The sequence below is a fragment of the Rutidosis leptorrhynchoides genome, chromosome 7 (genome assembly GCF_046630445.1).
Source record: "Rutidosis leptorrhynchoides isolate AG116_Rl617_1_P2 chromosome 7, CSIRO_AGI_Rlap_v1, whole genome shotgun sequence".
NCBI classification, from domain to species: Eukaryota; Viridiplantae; Streptophyta; class Magnoliopsida; order Asterales; family Asteraceae; genus Rutidosis; species Rutidosis leptorrhynchoides.
The window spans coordinates 313,408,552-313,430,767 of record NC_092339.1 but is presented as its reverse complement, the minus strand read 5'-3'; the positions used below and the strand labels follow the sequence as shown (position 1 = coordinate 313,430,767).

The 22,216-nt window shown below is 33.7% G+C and overlaps 2 protein-coding genes across 2 annotated transcripts; one reads left to right on the top strand and one right to left on the bottom strand.

Annotated features, from left to right (window-relative positions):
- Nucleotides 1-607: 607 nt before the first annotated feature.
- LOC139858860 (uncharacterized) lies at nt 608-2,056 on the top strand. The gene is made up of 2 exons (XM_071847695.1): nt 608-806; nt 1,826-2,056. The coding sequence occupies exons 1-2, from the start codon at nt 702-704 to the stop codon at nt 1,910-1,912; spliced, it is 192 nt and encodes a 63-aa protein (XP_071703796.1). The 5' UTR covers nt 608-701; the 3' UTR covers nt 1,913-2,056.
- Nucleotides 2,057-5,512: 3,456 nt separating this feature from the next.
- Nucleotides 5,513-21,989, bottom strand: LOC139860177 (LEAF RUST 10 DISEASE-RESISTANCE LOCUS RECEPTOR-LIKE PROTEIN KINASE-like 2.8). Its single transcript, XM_071848948.1, has 4 exons — nt 21,503-21,989; nt 20,183-20,224; nt 19,637-19,846; nt 5,513-6,573 (listed from the first exon to the last, which is right to left on the bottom strand). Exons 1-4 carry the CDS (start codon nt 21,987-21,989, stop codon nt 5,627-5,629), a joined length of 1,686 nt encoding a protein of 561 aa, XP_071705049.1. The 3' UTR covers nt 5,513-5,626.
- Between the last annotated feature and the right edge of the window lie 227 nt (nt 21,990-22,216).

Sequence of the window (22,216 nt, the reverse complement as noted above, 5' to 3'; positions counted from 1 at the left end):
CCTTGAATCTAATAATTTGCTTGAAATTCAACGGACCAATCAGAGTGCGACATATGGCGCGGCAATCACATGTGATTGAAAAAAAAATCAAAAATTTTTTAATTTTTTTTTTTTTAAATTTAGCATGTCGAATCCAATGATTGTCAAACCCAATCACATGTGATTGTAAAACACAATCACATGTGATTCTGTATGTCAAATCCAATCAAATGTGATTGGAAAAAAAAATCAAATTTTTTTTTCAAAAAAAATTTCAACAGGAAGCAAACTTTAATTCGGTGATTTGGTTAAGTTTGTTAGCGTTTCGTGATCATAACTTCAAAATTTCAGACTTTAATTCGTTGATTTGATTAAGTTTGTTAGCATTTGTTAATTTTTTTTTTAAACAAAATTAAAAAAAATTTGAATTTATTTTTTTAAATCACATGTGATTGTCGCGCCACGTGTCGCGCTCTTGATCCGTTGAATTTCAATCAAATTATTGGATTCAAGGGATTACAAAACTAGCTCGGACTTTTTCATAGGAATATTGTAAAAAGTAAGGACCATATCCGTAAGTATAAGAAACAACCGGGACCAAAATAAAACATGAACTAGTACAGTATTCGTTTCCTTTCTTTTTTCCCTTTGCTAACGACGCCATTTTCATAGTTCGATTATCTTCGTCAGCAACCAATCAAATCAGAAATTGGATTAATAAGATGGTGAACATGAAGACGTTTTTCGGGATGTCATTAGGCGCTTTTGTGTTCTGGCAATCAATGGATAAAGTTCATGTTTGGATCGCTCTTCATCAGGATGAAAAGGTCTATATCTTTCCATTAACCTCCTTTTTATTTCCAGATTTAAATTTAATTTATATACATATACATAATTTATTTGTCTATGTGTTTGTATGTGTATATGCTTTGAATTGGATCTTGCTCCGATATTTTTAGGTACCTAAAATTTTATGAAATAGGGTTTGCACTGTTCATTACTCACCTGTGATGTTAATTATCGAAATTAGAATGTGTATTGGTTTAAATTTCAAATTAGATTCAAGTTTTGTTCCAAATTGTAGAGATGAAACTATTGCCTCTCTCTCTCTCATATGCTTTTTTTTTGTGTGTGTTAAATTGTTGGAGCACAAGGAGTCGTAACACCGAACTCAGTGTCCAATTTCAGTGTCCTCAAAAACACTGAGATTTAACACTGAAGTCAAAACAGGGGAAATCGTTAAGTGTCCAATTTCAATGTCCATTTCAGTTGAATAACGGATATATTTCAGAATCATACGCTCCAAACCAACGTTACCATGGCAACGGTGAGGCCCAACGGCGAGTTTTGACGCCGGGATGGATTCGGCACTCCCCTTGTCCCCGGCGTCGGATTGTGGCAACGGCGAAAAAAAGCCACGACTCCGTGTGCTCTTACTTAGAAACTGGCTGCTTGTACTAGCGCGTATAGTATTTATTACTATTTAATGAAATTATGCCTGTATATCGAATATGAATTTTACTGGTGACACATTATTAGTGTGGAATCTATCTTGAGACAGACGCCTACGTAGTTTGTTCGTTTTCGAAAATTGAAGTATGTCTCTAGTTTTTAACCTACTAGACCATAGATGATGTTTCTTTGCACTTAAAAAGGTAATGAACTACAGTTAACCAATTATGTAAACTTTCGAAGAAAATTGTGAATTCTGAAAGTTTCAACTTGATTTTCTATTACTTTATACTAAGTTTAGGGTTGGTGGTCATATTTTGAGATGAAAATAGTGATATGGAACAGGTATTGTGACTTGACGCACTGAATATCGGTTGTTTGTAACAATTTACAGAAAGAAAGAATGGAGAAGGAAGCAGAGATCAGGAGGGTAAGAGAACAACTGTTACAAGAGATTAAAGAACGTGACCCGATTGTTTGAGATCATGATACTCGAATCGAAGGTTTATTTGGTATTTGATGTGATACCTTTTATGCTTTTTCCATCAACTTGTGTTTGTATTTTCTGGAATTTCATCAGGACATGAGACTTATGTATTAAAAAGATACATATTATTGTTGTTTACTAGTAATATTTCGTCTGGTCTAATAATGAATGAAATCTTTTAAAAGTTATATGGTGATAAGGTGACTCATGTGTCAGATTGTTCACCCCTTTGATATGGAAATGAGAAAAGTTTTTCTTATAGTTCTTTCTTTTTGCTCTATTACGAAGACTATTTCAAGGTACAGTATGTTGTTGTAAGGTTTTCCTAGGAAAACCCTGGCCGTTTTCAACCCTTCCCTGACCATCTCAAGATTCGAACTCAAGACTTCTTGCAAGGATGTCAAGGCCCCAACCACTTGGGCTACCTTGGGATAGTTTTTCACTTTGTTTTTAGTACCATAACATTATCACTTTCAGGTAGGAGTAATAAATTAGTATTGCCGCATGTTGTCATTTAGGTTTTTTAGCACTTTGTGGAAAAAATTTAAATTTTCAGATCTCCATTGTTTTTTATGATCTAAACTCAAATTAATATTCAAGATTTGGTTAGGGTCTTAGGGATTATGGATGAAATGCTGAATCTGATTCAAATATGTGTTTGAATAGTTTGAAAGTCAATGATTCAATTGGACAGAATCTGTAAATCTTTCTGTTTAAAACCGATACTTATATGTGCTAATTAATCAAAACTACGTTTAGCATTTGCATTTGCAGTAGAAGTTGATGTTGTTAAGTTCTATTTGAAACCTGTACACCGATTGTTATTGAATTGCCTATGGATTTCTGATGTACTTATAGATGATGTTGGAGTTCTTACAAATTGACTACACTAAATAGGCGTCATGTAGTGTGTGCCACATTGATGTAAACGAGCAGGGCGTTGCTGTGGGAAATGGTTTCGCTTCATACCTTAAACATTGTTTCAATATTCTATAATTACAATCTAGCGGTGAGATGTTCGTGCATTGCTGCGGTAAGTAGTTTCATTCTATACTTTAACAGTGTATAAGTAAATTATAATCACAACTAGTGAAATGACCCGTGAAATCACGGGTTTGTTTAAACGAAACAATTTAATGACATGTTTTAGGTATTAAGTAAATGTAAATGCTAAAGCCATTTATTTTAATGACCCGTTCGAATAAGAAACTTGTCGTTGTTTTTACAAATATATAGAGACATGTGGGATAACTTCCCAACAATTTTCGCATACATATGTAACGTAATTAATCTCGTAAAGAGAATTCATATTTGAATATTAATAATATAATAATTATAATTATTATAATAAAAATAAATAATAGAGTAATAATAAAGTTTGCTCAAAGTTAAGTGTTTATATTTTTAATACAGTAATAATTATTAGTAATAATAATAAATGCCTTTTAGAAAAATTAAAATACAATTATTATATAAAAGTTGTACAATATGCTTTAAAATTTATAATATGAGAGATTAGTATTTCCTTTTATAAAAGATTTGTTTAATTATTTAATTTAAAATTAATTAAGAATTATGACATCATGTACATACTCTCTAAATTTTTCTTTTTCTTTTTTAATTTATTTTAATGGAAAAAAGGCTTATTTATGATGTCATCATTTTAGTAATATAATAGAACTTATAGATACGTGTACATCGACGATTGGTCCAAACTTTTTTACTAAATGAAAAGTAAGATAAAAGTGTATATAAATAATCTTTAAAAAAAACAAAAAAAAAACAACCAATTATCAAAAATAAATGAAATAATTGTGTCGTTGGTCCCTCCATTTTACCCCAAAAAGCTAACAGCATCCCTCAAGTTTTTTTTTGACTTTCAGCGTCCCTCTATGATTACTTTTAAGCATACCGAGTCCCTCCGTCAATCTCCCGTTAAAAATGTCTGTTAAGTTATGACATATGCATTGCATGTTAGGGTAAAATTGTCTTCTTAAGTTAGTCATTTGCTAGGCATGTGAGGCTATATATCTGTCTAACAATAAATTGTCTTTTTAAGTTTATCTCTTTTTCTCATAATCAAATCTAATAACAATAAATTGGATTTATTTCAACATTTAAATCATTAACATTAACATATACATAAAAAAACCCACATGGTGGAATTAATTTTATACTCGATAATTCAACCAATTTCAGGTGATACGCACTCTTTAATCTAATACTATAAATTTATAATATCTTTTGTATCTATTAATTCGTATTATTATTACTTGCTAATAACCAAAAACGAATTATGTATTTATTTATTTATGTACGAAGCTTACATCTAGTAACTTAAAAAGGAAATAAATGTAGTCAATTTGAGAAATCATGATCTGAGGATCTTCATCACAAATTTATCCGAATAGTACCAGTTCTTGGTGTTCATCTTCATAACACAAATATGAGATATCAAATTTGAACAAATTAATTCTCGTATTCAATTGAAACTGATTCCTTGTGCATCGATAATCATCTTTTATGAAGGATTCATCATCAAAACGCAATCAAACTATCAGAATCATTGTTGAACAGAAGCTTCATATTCATATGAACTCAAAAATTGTTTTTACGTTTTAGATGATTTCGGAACCCGATCTCTTCATGAATAAATGTTCTAAATGATATACATGATGCTCGAAAAGCATCAAATTAATCTGAACCACAACATAGACTTCAAATTCGAAGAATCAAAGCGCTGTAGACTTTTTACTTCGAAGTTTGACTTCAAAATTTGAATTCAATTCTTCATATCCGGATCTGAATATGTGCAGAGAGTATCACGAGATGATTTTGAAGACATCTGCATTTTTACTTTTCTAAAAATGATTCCGAAATGATCGGAAGCCAAAACGGTTGCGTTTTTGAGAAAAATGAAGAACTAGAATCAATTAGCTTGAATCTGTTGTTTTTGATGTGTTATAATAATAAACGAGGTTTAGGATTTACATATAGAACATAAATCTCAGCTCAATTTGTGATGAAGATCCTCAATTTGAGGCTTTCTTCTTATCTTTGGCAAAGCACTCCAAAATAATTTCATAAAATGTCTACTAAATAATACAAAGTAATGCGTTTTTATATAACTCATTGTTTATGATAAAGTTACCATTTTTTTTATCTCGAGCGTTATACGGAGTATGAGTTTGTTGAGTATTAAAGTTAAGGTTTTAATTTGGGGATGAAGATGAAGCTAAGATGATGAAGATAAAAGGGAAGAAATATTTATTAAAATAAATGAAAAAGAAAAGAAAAAGACAAATAGATTAAAAGGACGAAAATACCCATCACGTTTCATGCACGTGATGGGACTTAACGTCCAAGATTAACGTCTGACTGACGGAGGGACGCGTAATCAAAAAAAGTGATAATAGAGGGACGCTGAAAGTTAAAAAAAAAACTTGAGAGACACTGTTAGTTTTTTGGGGTAAAATGGAGGGACCAACGACACAATTATTTCAAAATAAATAAAACACTTAAACACGTGATACTTTTAAGAGCTGCTTAGAAAAAGAAAAAAGAAAATGAGAAGTGTCGTATTGAGTACTTAAATGACCAAAAAGTTAACTTGTCCTCTTTTAGTATAATAGACAAATATGCTTTCAAAATTCTTCAGGGAACTAATAAATAACAATTAACAAATAAATACTTAAACGATAAAAAACATTAAAGGTTTTCAATTGCTGAACAACTAGGATTAAAGTAATTTGTAGTTGGTGAATGAAGTGAACTTGATGGAGACAAAAAATAAGGTTTCGGAGGGATCTCCAATAACTCTAACCCGCCTTCTAACATTTCTAACACCCTTGTGATTGTTGGACGGTTCATGGAATTAGTTTGTATACACCACAAACCTACAATAATCATTTTTCTTGCCATATCATTTTCTGAGTCATTCACTATTCCGTGCAGCCCTAATTGCTCTCCGTGTGATTCAACCTTTTTATAAATCCAATGAGGAAAGTATATTTCACTTGTATGTTCGACTTCAACCTCGATATTTCTCCTCCCTCCAACTATCTCCAAAATCATCATTCCATAACTATAAACGTCTGATTTATGTGACACACCTCCGAAACTTCTAGAGAATAATTCAGGAGCGATATAACCAGGCGTTCCTCTCATTTGAGACATGGATATCGTACTCCCTTTATCAGGGAACAACTTAGCCAGCCCAAAGTCAGATATCTTCGGACAAAAATCTTGATCCAATAAAATATTATGGGGTTTTATGTCAAAATGTAGTATCCGTGTATTACAACCCCTATGCAAGTATTCTAAGCCTCTCGCAATCCCAACAGCAATCTCGAGCAACTTTTCCCACCCAAGTTGGCTACAATTCGAAGAACTCCGACCATATATGAATCTCTCTAAGGAGCCATTAGGCATGAATTCATAGATCAAAACTCTATGATTACCTTCTAAACAAAATCCCACAAGAGTAACAATATTAACATGAGAAGTCCTTCCAACACTTGCAACTTCATTAATGAAATCTTCCCCGTTTCCTTTCACTTTACTCAAAACCTTTACCGCTATTTGGTCTTGATTGCTTAGTTTTCCTATATAAACAGAACCGAAACCACCTTGGCCTACTTTTGTAGTGACCCGAACTTTTCCATGTTTATATATATTAATTGAGATTGATATTTACATGATTAAATGTTTCCAACATGTTAAGCAATCAAACTTGTTAAGACTTGATTAATTGAAATATGTTTCATATAGACAATTGACCACCCAAGTTGACCGGTGATTCACGAACGTTAAAACTTGTAAAAAAACTATATGATGACATATATATGGTTATATATATAGTTAACATGATATTATGATAAGTAAACATATCATTAATTATATTAACAATGAACTACATATGTAAAAACAAGACTACTAACTTAATGATTTTGAAACGAGACATATATGTAACGTTTATCGTTGTAACGACATTTAATGTATACATATCATATTAAGAGATATTCGTACATCATAATATCATGATAATATAATAATTTAAAATCTCTTTTGATAATATAAACATTGGGTTAACAACATTTAACAAGATCGTTAACCTAAAGGTTTCAAAACAACATTTACATGTAACGACTAACGATGACTTAACGACTCAGTTAAAATGTATATACATGTAGTGTTTTAATATGTATTCATACACTTTTGAAAGACTTCAAGACACTTATCAAAATACTTCTACTTAACAAAAATGCTTACAATTAGATCCTCGTTCAGTTTCATCAACAATTCTACTCGTATGCACCCGTATTCGTACTCGTACAATACACAGCTTTTAGATGTATGTACTATTGGTATATACACTCCAATGATCAGCTCTTAGCAGCCCATGTGAGTCACCTAACACATGTGGGAACCATCATTTGGCAACTAGCATGAAATATCTCATAAAATTACAAAAATATGAGTAATCATTCATGACTTATTTACATGAAAACAAAATAACATATCCTTTATATCTAATCCATACACCAACGACCAAAAACACCTACAAACACTTTCATTCTTCAATTTTCTTCATCTAATTAATCTCTCTCAAGTTCTATCTTCATGTTCTAAGTGTTCTTCATAAATTCTAAAAGTTCTAGTTTCATAAAATCAAGAATACTTTCAAGTTTGCTAGCTCACTTCCAATCTTGTAAGGTGATCATCCAACCTCAAGAAATCTTTGCTTCTTACAGTAGGTTATCATTCTAATACAAGGTAATAATCATATTCAAACTTTGGTTCAATTTCTATAACTATAACAATCTTATTTCAAGTGATGATCTTACTTGAACTTGTTTTCGTGTCATGATTCTGCTTCAAGAACTTCGAGCCATCCAAGGATCCATTGAAGCTAGATCCATTTTTCTCTTTTCCAGTAGGTTTATCCAAGGAACTTAAGGTAGTAATGATGTTCATAACATCATTCGATTCATACATATAAAGCTATCTTATTCGAAGGTTTAAACTTGTAATCACTAGAACATAGTTTAGTTAATTCTAAACTTGTTCGCAAACAAAAGTTAATCCTTCTAACTTGACTTTTAAAATCAACTAAACACATGTTCTATATCTATATGATATGCTAACTTAATGATTTAAAACCTGGAAACATGAAAAACACCGTAAAACCGGATTTACGCCGTCGTAGTAACACCGCGGGCTGTTTTGGGTTAGTTAATTAAAAACTATGATAAACTTTGATTTAAAAGTTGTTATTCTGAGAAAATGATTTTTATTATGAACATGAAACTATATCCAAAAATTATGGTTAAACTCAAAGTGGAAGTATGTTTTCTAAAATAGTCATCTAGACGTCGTTCTTTCGACTGAAATGACTACCTTTACAAAAACGACTTGTAACTTATTTTTCCGACTAGAAAACTATACTTTTTTTGTTTAGATTCATAAAATAGAGTTCAATATGAAACCATAGCAATTTGATTCACTCAAAACGGATTTAAAATGAAGAAGTTATGGGTAAAACAAGATTGGATAATTTTTCTCATTTTAGCTACGTGAAAATTGGTAACAAATCTATTCCAACCATAACTTAATCAACTTGTATTATATATTATGTAATCTTGAGATACCATAGACACGTATACAATGTTTCGACCTATCATGTCGACACATCTATATATATTTCGGAACAACCATAGACACTCTATATGTGAATGTTGGAGTTAGCTATACAGGGTTGAGGTTGATTCCAAAATATATATAGTTTGAGTTGTGATCAATACTGAGATACGTATACACTGGGTCGTGGATTGATTCAAGATAATATTTATCGATTTATTTCTGTACATTTAACTGTGGACAACTAGTTGTAGGTTACTAACGAGGACAGCTGACTTAATAAACTTAAAACATCAAAATATATTAAAAGTGTTGTAAATATATTTTGAACATACTTTGATATATATGTATATATTGTTATAGGTTCGTGAATCAACCAGTGGCCAAGTCTTACTTCCCGACGAAGTAAAAATCTGTGAAAGTGAGTTATAGTCCCACTTTTAAAATCTAATATTTTTGGGATGAGAATACATGCAGGTTTTATAAATGATTTACAAAATAGACACAAGTACGTGAAACTACATTCTATGGTTGAATTATCGAAATCGAATATGCCCCTTTTTATTAAGTCTGGTAATCTAAGAATTAGGGAACAGACACCCTAATTGACGCGAATCCTAAAGATAGATCTATTGGGCTTAACAAACCCCATCCAAAGTACCGGATGCTTTAGTACTTCGAAATTTATATCATATTCGAAGGGTGTCCCGGAATGATGGGGATATTCTTATATATGCATCTTGTTAATGTCGGTTACCAGGTGTTCACCATATGAATGATTTTTATCTCTATGTATGGGATGTGTATTGAAATATGAAATCTTGTGGTCTATTGTTACGATTTGATATATATAGGTTAAACCTATAACTCACCAACATTTTTGTTGACGTTTAAAGCATGTTTATTCTCAGGTGAATATTAAGAGTTTCCGCTGTTGCATACTAAAATAAGGACAAGATTTGGAGTCCATGTTTGTATGATATTGTGTAAAAACTGCATTCAAGAAACTGATTTCGATGTAACATATTTGTATTGTAAACCATTATGTAATGGTCGTGTGTAAACAGGATATTTTAGATTATCATTATTTGATAATCTACGTAAAGCTTTTTAAACCTTTATTTATGAAATAAAGGTTATGGGTTGTTTTAAAAATGAATGCAGTCTTTGAAAACGTCTCATATAGAGGTCAAAACCTCGCAACGAAATCAATTAATATGGAACGTTTTTAATCAATAAGAACGGGACATTTCAGTTGGTATCCGAGCGTTGGTCTTAGAGAACCAGAATTTTTCATTAGTGTGTCTTATCGAGTTTGTTAGGATGCATTAGTGAGTCTGGACTTCGACCGTGTTTACTTGAAAAATGATTGCTTAACAAATTTTGTTGGAAACTATATATTTTTAACATGTGAATATTATGTGATATATTAATCTCTTAACGCGTTTGATATTATGTGATAGATGTCTACCTCTAGAACAAGTCCCATTGACTCACCTAATAATAATGAAGAGTCAAATGTAAATTGGAATGATTCGTGGACTGATTCACAAGTTCCCGAAGAGGAACCGGAAGAAGAATCGGAACCGGAAGAAGAATCGGAACCGGATGAAGAAATAGAACCGGTGGGGGAAATAATAAAACGGTTAAGTAAAAGAAAATCCTCAACCAACCGACCAAGGTTAATTATGGTCAATGGTGTTTCCGCCAAGGAAGCAAAATATTGGGAGGATTACCAATTCTCCGATGAATCGGATTCCGACGAGAATTCCGATGATGTTATAGAAATTACCCCAACTAAATTTAAAAAGGCAAAAGAAAATAATAAGGGAAAGGGCATAAAAATAGAGAAATCTAATTCCAACCCCGATGAACTTTATATGTATCGTCAACGCCCGAAGTCCTTAAGTTGTAACAATGACCCGGGAACCTCTAAACCACCAGGTTTTTCTAAACCAATGTGGACAACGACGGCTCGTATTAGGGGAACATCATATATCCCTAGAAACTTGGCAAAACGAACCAAAACCGAAGAAGAAGAAACGAGCGAGTCGGAATAAGATAGTTGTATTCGTGTGGTGTAATATATGTAATATAGTGTTCTTATGCTTTATGATATATGTAAAAATTGCTTGTATTAATAAGTATTTTTTTTATGAATCTAACTCTTGTCTATTTTACAGTTTAAAAACACAAAATGGATAGACAACCCAATATTTTAAGAGACCTACCCGGAGACATGATTGATGAAATCTTGTCTAGAGTCGGCCAGAATTCCTCGGCACAACTATTTAAGGCGAGATCAGTTTGTAAGACATTCGAAGAACGTTCCAAGAATGTCTTGGTTTATAAGAGACTTTCGTTTGAAAGATGGGGGATATCACATTGGGAAACCCATAAGTTACGATGTGTTTACTTTGACGCATATATTGCGGGGAACCCAAATGCTATTTTACGCAACGGGTTAAGAAATTATTTTGACTCAATATATCCGAATATTGGACTTCGTGATTTAGAAAAAGCGGCTAACATGCAACATAAAGAAGCATGTTATGCTTACGGATTAGTAATGTTCGCTTCTCACCAAAATGAGAACAAGAACATCGGGCTACAACTATTAAACAAAACGTTTCCACAAGTGACGGAGTCGGTAATTGGGGTAAGAAATGAGGTTTTTAGATTATTACGGGACTGTTGGACATTACGTAACCCTCGTCCCTTTGACGACGTTACAACACGCTGTCTTATCAACGGCCATAACGGTTATGTTGCACAAGACCAAGGATGGGAAGTAGTCCTAGTAAAACCAGAATGCATGACTTGTTTCTGGACGTATGAATTACGTGTCTTTATTGCCTTTGCTGAACGACTTGTGTACTAGCTACAATTATCTTCACAACTATCTTGTATCAAAGTTATGGTGTGCTATATTTCATGCTTTATGTAAAATAAGAGGTATTGTAAGTTTGTAAAATATTGTATAAAAGTTTGAACGCGAAATATTATTATAATCAGTTTTTCATATAGAATTGTAGTAGTTGAATTGTATATTAGCTACTAAGTATGAACTTAACGGGTAGGTACTACCCGAATTTAAACTTATAAAACGCTAATATGAAGAAAAAGCTTTTATAAATGAGTTCATATTATGCTACGAAATACTATTAACTACTCTTAATATTCTGTATGATTAACTTGTTCCATTTAACTATTTTGAAGGAAATGGCACCGACTACTCGACACACCGTGAATATGAATGAAGAGGAATTCCGTACTTTTCTAGCTTCAAACATAGCCGCAGTACAGGCTGCGCTACATACCAACAATAACCTTGGATCTAGCAGTACAGGAAATCGTGTAGGATGCACCTACAAAGAATTCACTGCCTGCAAACCTTTGGAATTTGATGGAACCGAAGGACCGATCGGATTGAAATGGTGGACCGAGAAGGTCGAATCGGTGTTTGCCATAAGTAAGTGTACTGAAGAGGACAAAGTGAAGTACGCTACGCATACCTTCACAGGTTCTGCGTTAACATGGTGGAATACCTATCTAGAGCAAGTGGGACAAGATGATGCGTACGCACTACCGTGGTCAGCATTCAAGCACTTGATGAACGAGAAGTACCGTCCCAGAACCGAGGTCAATAAGCTCAAGACAGAACTTAGAGGGTTACGAACCCAAGGATTTGATATTACCACGTACGAAAGACGATTCACAGAATTGTGCCTATTGTGTCCGGGAGCATTCGAAGATGAGGAAGAGAAGATCGACGCGTTTGTGAAAGGATTACCGGAAAGAATCCAAGAAGATATAAGTTCACACGAGCCCGCCTCCATACAACAGGCATGTAGAATGGCTCACAAACTCGTGAACCAAATTGAAGAAAGAATTAAAGAACAGACTGCTGAAGAGGCCAATGTGAAGCAAGTCAAAAGAAAGTGAGAGAAAAACGGTGATAAGAATCACCAATACAACAACAACAGCAATTACAACAATAATCGCAACAATTATCCCAACAATCGCAACATCAATCGCAACTACAACAAACGGCCCAACAACAACAACAACAACAATAACAACAACAGCAACTACAACAATCATCCCAACAACAATAATAACCGCAACAACAACAACAATCAGAAGCAGCTATGCCAAAGGTGTGAAAAGAATCACTCGGGGTTCTGCACCAAATTTTGCATCAAGTGTAAAAGAAATGGTCATAGCGCGGCGAAGTGTGAGGTCTACGGACCAGGGGTTAATAGAACGAAAGGAACAAATGGTGTCGGAACGAGTAATGGCGGAGCAAGTAGTGTCGGAGCAAGTTATGCCAATGTAGTTTGTTATAAATGTGGAAAACCGGGCCACATTATTAGAAATTGCCCGAACCAGGAGAACACGAATGGACAAGGCCGTGGAAGAGTTTTCAATATTAATGCGGCAGAGGCACAGGAAGACCCGGAGCTTGTTACGGGTACGTTTCTTATTGACAATAAATCTGCTTACGTTTTATTTGATTCGGGTGCGGATAGAAGCTATATGAGTAGAGATTTTTGTGCTAAATTAAGTTGTCCATTGACGCCTTTGGATAGTAAATTTTTACTCGAATTAGCAAATGGTAAATTAATTTCAGCAGATAATATATGTCGGAATCGAGAAATTAAACTGGTTAGCGAAACATTTAAGATTGATTTGATACCAGTAGAGTTAGGGAGTTTTGATGTGATAATCGGTATGGACTGGTTGAAAGAAGTGAAAGCGGAGATCGTTTGTTACAAAAATGCAATTCGCATTATACGAGAAAAAGGAAAACCCTTAATGGTGTACGGAGAAAAGGGCAACACGAAGCTACATCTTATTAGTAATTTGAAGGCACAAAAACTAATAAGAAAAGGTTGCTATGCTGTTCTAGCACACGTCGAGAAAGTACAAACTGAAGAAAAGAGCATCAATGATGTTCCCGTCGCAAAAGAATTTCCTGATGTATTTCCGAAAGAATTACCGGGATTACCCCCACATCGATCCGTTGAATTTCAAATAGATCTTGTACCAGGAGCTGCACCAATAGCTCGTGCTCCTTACAGACTCGCACCCAGCGAGATGAAAGAACTACAAAGCCAATTACAAGAACTTTTAGAGCGTGGTTTCATTCGACCAAGCACATCACCGTGGGGAGCTCCTGTGTTGTTTGTCAAGAAGAAAGATGGTACATTCAGGTTGTGTATCGACTACCGAGAGTTGAACAAACTTACCATCAAGAACCGCTACCCACTACCGAGAATCGATGACTTATTTGATCAACTACAAGGCTCGTCTGTTTATTCAAAGATTGACTTACGTTCCGGGTATCATCAAATGCGGGTGAAAGAAGATGATATTCCAAAGACTGCTTTCAGAACACGTTACGGTCATTACGAGTTTATGGTCATGCCGTTTGGTTTAACTAATGCACCAGCTGTATTCATGGACCTTATGAACCGAGTGTGTGGACCATACCTTGACAAGTTTGTCATTGTTTTCATTGATGACATACTTATTTACTCAAAGAATGACCAAGAACACGGTGAACATTTGAGAAAGGTGTTAGAAGTATTGAGGAAGGAAAAATTGTACGCTAAGTTTTCAAAGTGTGCATTTTGGTTGGAAGAAGTTCAATTCCTCGGTCACATAGTGAACAAAGAAGGTATTAAGGTGGATCCGTCAAAGATAGAAACTGTTGAAAAGTGGGAAACCCCGAAAACTCCGAAACACATACGCCAGTTTTTAGGACTAGCTGGTTACTACAGAAGGTTCATCCAAGACTTTTCCAGAATAGCAAAACCCTTGACTGCATTAACGCATAAAGGGAAGAAATTTGAATGGAATGATGAACAAGAGAAAGCGTTTCAGTTATTGAAGAAAAAGCTAACTACGGCACCTATATTGTCATTGCCTGAAGGGAATGATGATTTTGTGATTTATTGTGACGCATCAAAGCAAGGTCTCGGTTGTGTATTAATGCAACGAACGAAGGTGATTGCTTATGCGTCTAGACAATTGAAGATTCACGAACAAAATTATACGACGCATGATTTGGAATTAGGCGCGGTTATTTTTGCATTAAAGACTTGGAGGCACTACTTATATGGGGTCAAAAGTATTATATATACCGACCACAAAAGTCTTCAACACATATTTAATCAGAAACAACTGAATATGAGGCAGCGTAGGTGGATTGAATTGTTGAATGATTACGACTTTGAGATTCGTTACCACCCGGGGAAGGCAAATGTGGTAGCCGATGCCTTGAGCAGGAAGGACAGAGAACCCATTCGAGTAAAATCTATGAATATAATGATTCATAATAACCTTACTACTCAAATAAAGGAGGCACAACAAGGAGTTTTAAAAGAGGGAAATTTAAAGGATGAAATACCCAAAGGATCGGAGAAGCATCTTAATATTCGGGAAGACGGAACCCGGTATAGGGCTGAAAGGATTTGGGTACCAAAATTTGGAGATATGAGAGAAATGGTACTTAGAGAAGCTCATAAAACCAGATACTCAATACATCCTGGAACGGGGAAGATGTACAAGGATCTCAAGAAACATTTTTGGTGGCCGGGTATGAAAGACGATGTTGCTAAATACGTAGGAGAATGTTTGACGTGTTCTAAGGTCAAAGCTGAGCATCAGAAACCATCAGGTCTACTTCAACAACCCGAAATCCCGGAATGGAAATGGGAAAACATTACCATGGATTTCATCACTAAATTGCCAAGGACTGCAAGTGGTTTTGATACTATTTGGGTAATAGTTGATCGTCTCACCAAATCAGCACACTTCCTGCCAATAAGAGAAGATGACAAGATGGAGAAGTTAGCACGACTGTATTTGAAGGAAGTCGTCTCCAGACATGGAATACCAATCTCTATTATCTCTGATAGGGATGGCAGATTTATTTCAAGATTCTGGCAGACATTACAGCAAGCATTAGGAACTCGTCTAGACATGAGTACTGCCTATCATCCACAAACTGATGGGCAGAGTGAAAGGACGATACAAACGCTTGAAGACATGCTACGAGCATGTGTTATTGATTTCGGAAACAGTTGGGATCGACATCTACCGTTAGCAGAATTTTCCTACAACAACAGCTACCATTAAAGCATTGAGATGGCGCCATTTGAAGCACTTTATGGTAGAAAGTGCAGGTCTCCGATTTGTTGGAGTGAAGTGGGGGATAGACAGATTACGGGTCCGGAGATTATACAAGAAACTACCGAGAAGATCATCCAAATTCAACAACGGTTGAAAACCGCCCAAAGTCGACAAAAGAGCTACGCTGACATTAAAAGAAAAGATATAGAATTTGAAATTGGAGAGATGGTCATGCTTAAAGTTGCACCTTGGAAAGGCGTTGTTCGATTTGGTAAACGAGGGAAATTAAATCCAAGGTATATTGGACCATTCAAGATTATTGATCGTTTTGGACCAGTAGCTTACCGACTTGAGTTACCTCAACAACTCGCGGCTGTACATAACACTTTCCACGTCTCGAATTTGAAGAAATGTTTTGCTAAAGAAGATCTCACTATTCCGTTAGATGAAATCCAAATCAACGAAAAACTTCAATTCATCGAAGAACCCGTCGAAATAATGGATCGTGAGGTTAAAAGACTTAAGCAAAACAAGATACCAATTGTTAAGGTTCGATGGAATGCTCGTAGAGGACCCGAGTTCACCTGGGAGCGTGAAGATCAGATGAAGAAGAAATACCCGCATCTATTTCCAGAAGATTCGTCAACACCTTCAACAGCTTAAAATTTCGGGACGAAATTTATTTAACGGGTAGGTACTGTAGTGACCCGAACTTTTCCATGTTTATATATATTAATTGAGATTGATATTTACATGATTAAATGTTTCTAACATGTTAAGCAATCAAACTTGTTAAGACTTGATTAATTGAAATATGTTTCATATAGACAATTGACCACCCAAGTTGACCGGTGATTCACGAACGTTAAAACTTGTAAAAAAACTATATGATGACATATATATGGTTATATATATAGTTAACATGATATTATGATAAGTAAACATATCATTAATTATATTAACAATGAACTACATATGTAAAAACAAGACTACTAACTTAATGATTTTGAAACGAGACATATATGTAACGTTTATCGTTGTAACGACATTTAATGTATACATATCATATTAAGAGATATTCGTACATCATAATATCATGATAATATAATAATTTAAAATCTCTTTTGATAATATAAACATTGGGTTAACAACATTTAACAAGATCGTTAACCTAAAGGTTTCAAAACAACATTTACATGTAACGACTAACGATGACTTAACGACTCAGTTAAAATGTATATACATGTAGTGTTTTAATATGTATTCATACACTTTTGAAAGACTTCAAGACACTTATCAAAATACTTCTACTTAACAAAAATGCTTACAATTAGATCCTCGTTCAGTTTCATCAACAATTCTACTCGTATGCACCCGTATTCGTACTCGTACAATACACAGCTTTTAGATGTATGTACTATTGGTATATACACTCCAATGATCAGCTCTTAGCAGCCCATGTGAGTCACCTAACACATGTGGGAACCATCATTTGGCAACTAGCATGAAATATCTCATAAAATTACAAAAATATGAGTAATCATTCATGACTTATTTACATGAAAACAAAATAACATATCCTTTATATCTAATCCATACACCAACGACCAAAAACACCTACAAACACTTTCATTCTTCAATTTTCTTCATCTAATTAATCTCTCTCAAGTTCTATCTTCATGTTCTAAGTGTTCTTCATAAATTCTAAAAGTTCTAGTTTCATAAAATCAAGAATACTTTCAAGTTTGCTAGCTCACTTCCAATCTTGTAAGGTGATCATCCAACCTCAAGAAATCTTTGCTTCTTACAGTAGGTTATCATTCTAATACAAGGTAATAATCATATTCAAACTTTGGTTCAATTTCTATAACTATAACAATCTTATTTCAAGTGATGATCTTACTTGAACTTGTTTTCGTGTCATGATTCTGCTTCAAGAACTTCGAGCCATCCAAGGATCCATTGAAGCTAGATCCATTTTTCTCTTTTCCAGTAGGTTTATCCAAGGAACTTAAGGTAGTAATGATGTTCATAACATCATTCGATTCATACATATAAAGCTATCTTATTCGAAGGTTTAAACTTGTAATCACTAGAACATAGTTTAGTTAATTCTAAACTTGTTCGCAAACAAAAGTTAATCCTTCTAACTTGACTTTTAAAATCAACTAAACACATGTTCTATATCTATATGATATGCTAACTTAATGATTTAAAACCTGGAAACATGAAAAACACCGTAAAACCGGATTTACGCCGTCGTAGTAACACCGCGGGCTGTTTTGGGTTAGTTAATTAAAAACTATGATAAACTTTGATTTAAAAGTTGTTATTCTGAGAAAATGATTTTTATTATGAACATGAAACTATATCCAAAAATTATGGTTAAACTCAAAGTGGAAGTATGTTTTCTAAAATAGTCATCTAGACGTCGTTCTTTCGACTGAAATGACTACCTTTACAAAAACGACTTGTAACTTATTTTTCCGACTAGAAAACTATACTTTTTTTGTTTAGATTCATAAAATAGAGTTCAATATGAAACCATAGCAATTTGATTCACTCAAAACGGATTTAAAATGAAGAAGTTATGGGTAAAACAAGATTGGATAATTTTTCTCATTTTAGCTACGTGAAAATTGGTAACAAATCTATTCCAACCATAACTTAATCAACTTGTATTATATATTATGTAATCTTGAGATACCATAGACACGTATACAATGTTTCGACCTATCATGTCGACACATCTATATATATTTCGGAACAACCATAGACACTCTATATGTGAATGTTGGAGTTAGCTATACAGGGTTGAGGTTGATTCCAAAATATATATAGTTTGAGTTGTGATCAATACTGAGATACGTATACACTGGGTCGTGGATTGATTCAAGATAATATTTATCGATTTATTTCTGTACATTTAACTGTGGACAACTAGTTGTAGGTTACTAACGAGGACAGCTGACTTAATAAACTTAAAACATCAAAATATATTAAAAGTGTTGTAAATATATTTTGAACATACTTTGATATATATGTATATATTGTTATAGGTTCGTGAATCAACCAGTGGCCAAGTCTTACTTCCCGACGAAGTAAAAATCTGTGAAAGTGAGTTATAGTCCCACTTTTAAAATCTAATATTTTTGGGATGAGAATACATGCAGGTTTTATAAATGATTTACAAAATAGACACAAGTACGTGAAACTACATTCTATGGTTGAATTATCGAAATCGAATATGCCCCTTTTTATTAAGTCTGGTAATCTAAGAATTAGGGAACAGACACCCTAATTGACGCGAATCCTAAAGATAGATCTATTGGGCTTAACAAACCCCATCCAAAGTACCGGATGCTTTAGTACTTCAAAATTTATATCATATCCGAAGGGTGTCCCGGAATGATGGGGATATTCTTATATATGCATCTTGTTAATGTCGGTTACCAGGTGTTCACCATATGAATGATTTTTATCTCTATGTATGGGATGTGTATTGAAATATGAAATCTTGTGGTCTATTGTTACGATTTGATATATATAGGTTAAACCTATAACTCACCAACATTTTTGTTGACGTTTAAAGCATGTTTATTCTCAGGTGAATATTAAGAGCTTCCGCTGTTGCATACTAAAATAAGGACAAGATTTGGAGTCCATGTTTGTATGATATTGTGTAAAAACTGCATTCAAGAAACTGATTTCGATGTAACATATTTGTATTGTAAACCATTATGTAATGGTCGTGTGTAAACAGGATATTTTAGATTATCATTATTTGATAATCTACGTAAAGCTTTTTAAACCTTTATTTATGAAATAAAGGTTATGGTTTGTTTTAAAAATGAATGCAGTCTTTGAAAACGTCTCATATAGAGGTCAAAACCTCGCAACGAAATCAATTAATATGGAACGTTTTTAATCAATAAGAACGGGACATTTCAACTTTAACTTCAAAGGAGTTCGTCATTTTCTTAACTTGCGAATAAGTGTACCTTTTTGGAGCTAAAAATTCTTGATTCTTTAGAAACATTTCCGCATTGACATTGTACTTCTTTACTTTCAGCCATCCAAGATCTCGTTTTAAGCATAACTTTATGACGATTAATATTGCAATTGACACAACTCCTAGTACTCCCAGGACTGCAAGATTCAATAGACGTAGTTCAATATTCCTAGTGAGTAGTGAAGTAGTGGGTTAGCGCAATAATATATTACTCCTTCCGTCCCATATTAATAGTTCACAGACAAAAAAAACAAACAGTTTAAGAAAATGTCATAAAAGTATTGTATTTTCTGTTTACTTTTCAGTTTTACCCTTACCTTTTCTTTTTCTTTTGATCATATACATATACATTAGGAGTATAATCGAACTTAAGCTTCTTATTTTTTTCTATTTATGGAAGTGGACAATTAATTTGACATCCAAAATGGAACAGTGGACTAGGGACGGAGGGAGTATGTCTTAAGACAAATTACCTGAGACAAGAATTATCCATTTTGAAGTTCTTTCCCCATCACCTACAAAAAGTACGGATTTAGAAGAGAGAGTATGTTAATACCAATAAGAAATCGGCATACCTGAAATGTAAGATATCATCTTATTTGGGTTTTAACGTATTACCTGAAATACGATCAGAATCCAAATGTCCAAACCTTATTTTCATTGTAGTTTACGGGTTAAAAAAACAAATTTGAAAATCTAAAAAAACCCAAATTCAAATAATTTAACATAATAACACTCTTGTGTCAAACTCTTTTCATGAGGAAACCTTTAAAGATATTAGAGGTGGTAAAAAGCAAGGTTGCAAAATTCACTATTTGGGGATTAATCGGTCAAAATTTTAGAAGATTTAATCGGCAATTCGGAGATTAATCGGATTGTTATAAATTTAAATATTAAATTTCAAAAATTATATATATAAATATAGAAGAAAATCATAAACATAAAACTAAACGTTAACAAAATTGTCTAAAAATTTTCATTTTGTTAAAAAATTCTTAAGTCCAGTTTTTATTTGTATTAAAATGTTGACCAATTATGACTTTGACCGACTTTGATTGCTAAATTTGATTTTGACCCATCAATGGACGTTGGCCGATTAAATAAACGGATTTTGTAAAATCGGAACAGATTGCTCTTAAAAATGAGTAATCGGGGATTAATAATCGGGTTTTTTACAACAGTGGTAAAAAGTACTCTCTGCGTCGCAATTTAATTATGCTATTACTTTTTTATACTATTTCAAATTACTATTTGTCCAACTTTTTACGTAATAAATAGATGATGATTAAAAGACAAAGTTTTCCTATACACTTTATGTATGCATGTAATGAAATGTAAAACAAAAATGATATTTAAAAAGTAATAGGTAACATTTGTAAAGTAAAATAACAATTTTTACTCCGTATAAATGATATTTTCCGTAATAGGTAAAAATTGTAAAGTAAATATAATAATTTTTACTCGGTATCTTATAATCCCTAAATAGAATATACATATATTACAAAAGAAATATATGCAATATTATATACTGTTGAAATTTAAACATGTCGGGTATAAGGTTTCTGGTTTTTTCGAGTATACGGGCCTGATAATCGGGTTTGTATCTAAAATCATTCTCATACCTGGCCCAAGACCCTATATACCCGGCCTGAACCCGACCCAAAAATATCAGGTTTCGGGTTTCTTTATCGGGTACGGTATTTTTGTCATTCGTGTTATATAATATTTAACTAAAAATGATATGAATGAAAAAAAAAAATTGAGATAGAGAGGGTAGAAAGTAGGTCTTTTACCAGTTTTGCAACTCACGGCGTCAGGTCCATCGAGGCAGAAACATTGAAACACGAACATTGTCATATTAAATCCACATTTTCCACCACTTCTTTCACACAAGCCACAATCTGACGCTAACGGCAACCACGACATCATAAACCCCCTCTTCACCACCTCCACATAATTTCCCCTGTCTACCACCACCTCAGTTGATTTGTCCATTTCTACCGGTGCCACAACCACATGACTACAAACTTCCTTCCCAATACCCAAATTCGTGTCGTTTTCAAGCATAACTAACTGATCAGTTGTTCTGTTGGATTGATCACAAGATGACTCTAGTCTATATCTTGTAACATTTATAGGGAGTTGCTTAGAGCAACTTGTAAGAAAAACAATTTTTGTTGATGAAATATCGTCAAGTACAAATCGACCGGGATCTAGTGTTAAATTTGTGAGTACTTCCGGCAGGCATGAGATTGAATCCAGGGTATTCATCAATCGCATTGAGCGGTTGGTATAGTTAATATGCTTAACTACGTAGTTATTTCCTGATATTCGAATAACCGAGGACCCGTTAGTGTTGCACTTGAGTTTGAAACCAGGGTAAGCACAATCTGAACTTTGTAAACCCTGAATATAAAATGGATAGGTTATATTCATACCATCACCACAGTCTTTGGGGACACAAGATTCGTACATTGGATCCAAACATAAAGATGCTTCGAAAAAAT

Bases quoted from the DNA above. Each gene is read 5' to 3' on its own strand.
- LOC139858860 (XM_071847695.1), top strand. From the start codon at position 702: ATGGTGAACATGAAGACGTTTTTCGGGATGTCATTAGGCGCTTTTGTG. The intron at 807-1,825 runs GTCTATATCTTT...AACAATTTACAG, and splicing joins CTCTTCATCAGGATGAAAAG to AAAGAAAGAATGGAGAAGGA.
- LOC139860177 (XM_071848948.1), bottom strand. From the start codon at position 21,989: ATGCGATTGATGAATACCCTGGATTCAATCTCATGCCTGCCGGAAGTA. The intron at 20,225-21,502 runs GTAAAAGACCTA...TACTTTTTGTAG, and splicing joins CGCCGTGAGTTGCAAAACTG to GTGATGGGGAAAGAACTTCA. The intron at 6,574-19,636 runs GTTCTTATTGAT...AACATGGAAAAG, and splicing joins AGTTAAAGTTGAAATGTCCC to TTCGGGTCACTACAAAAGTA.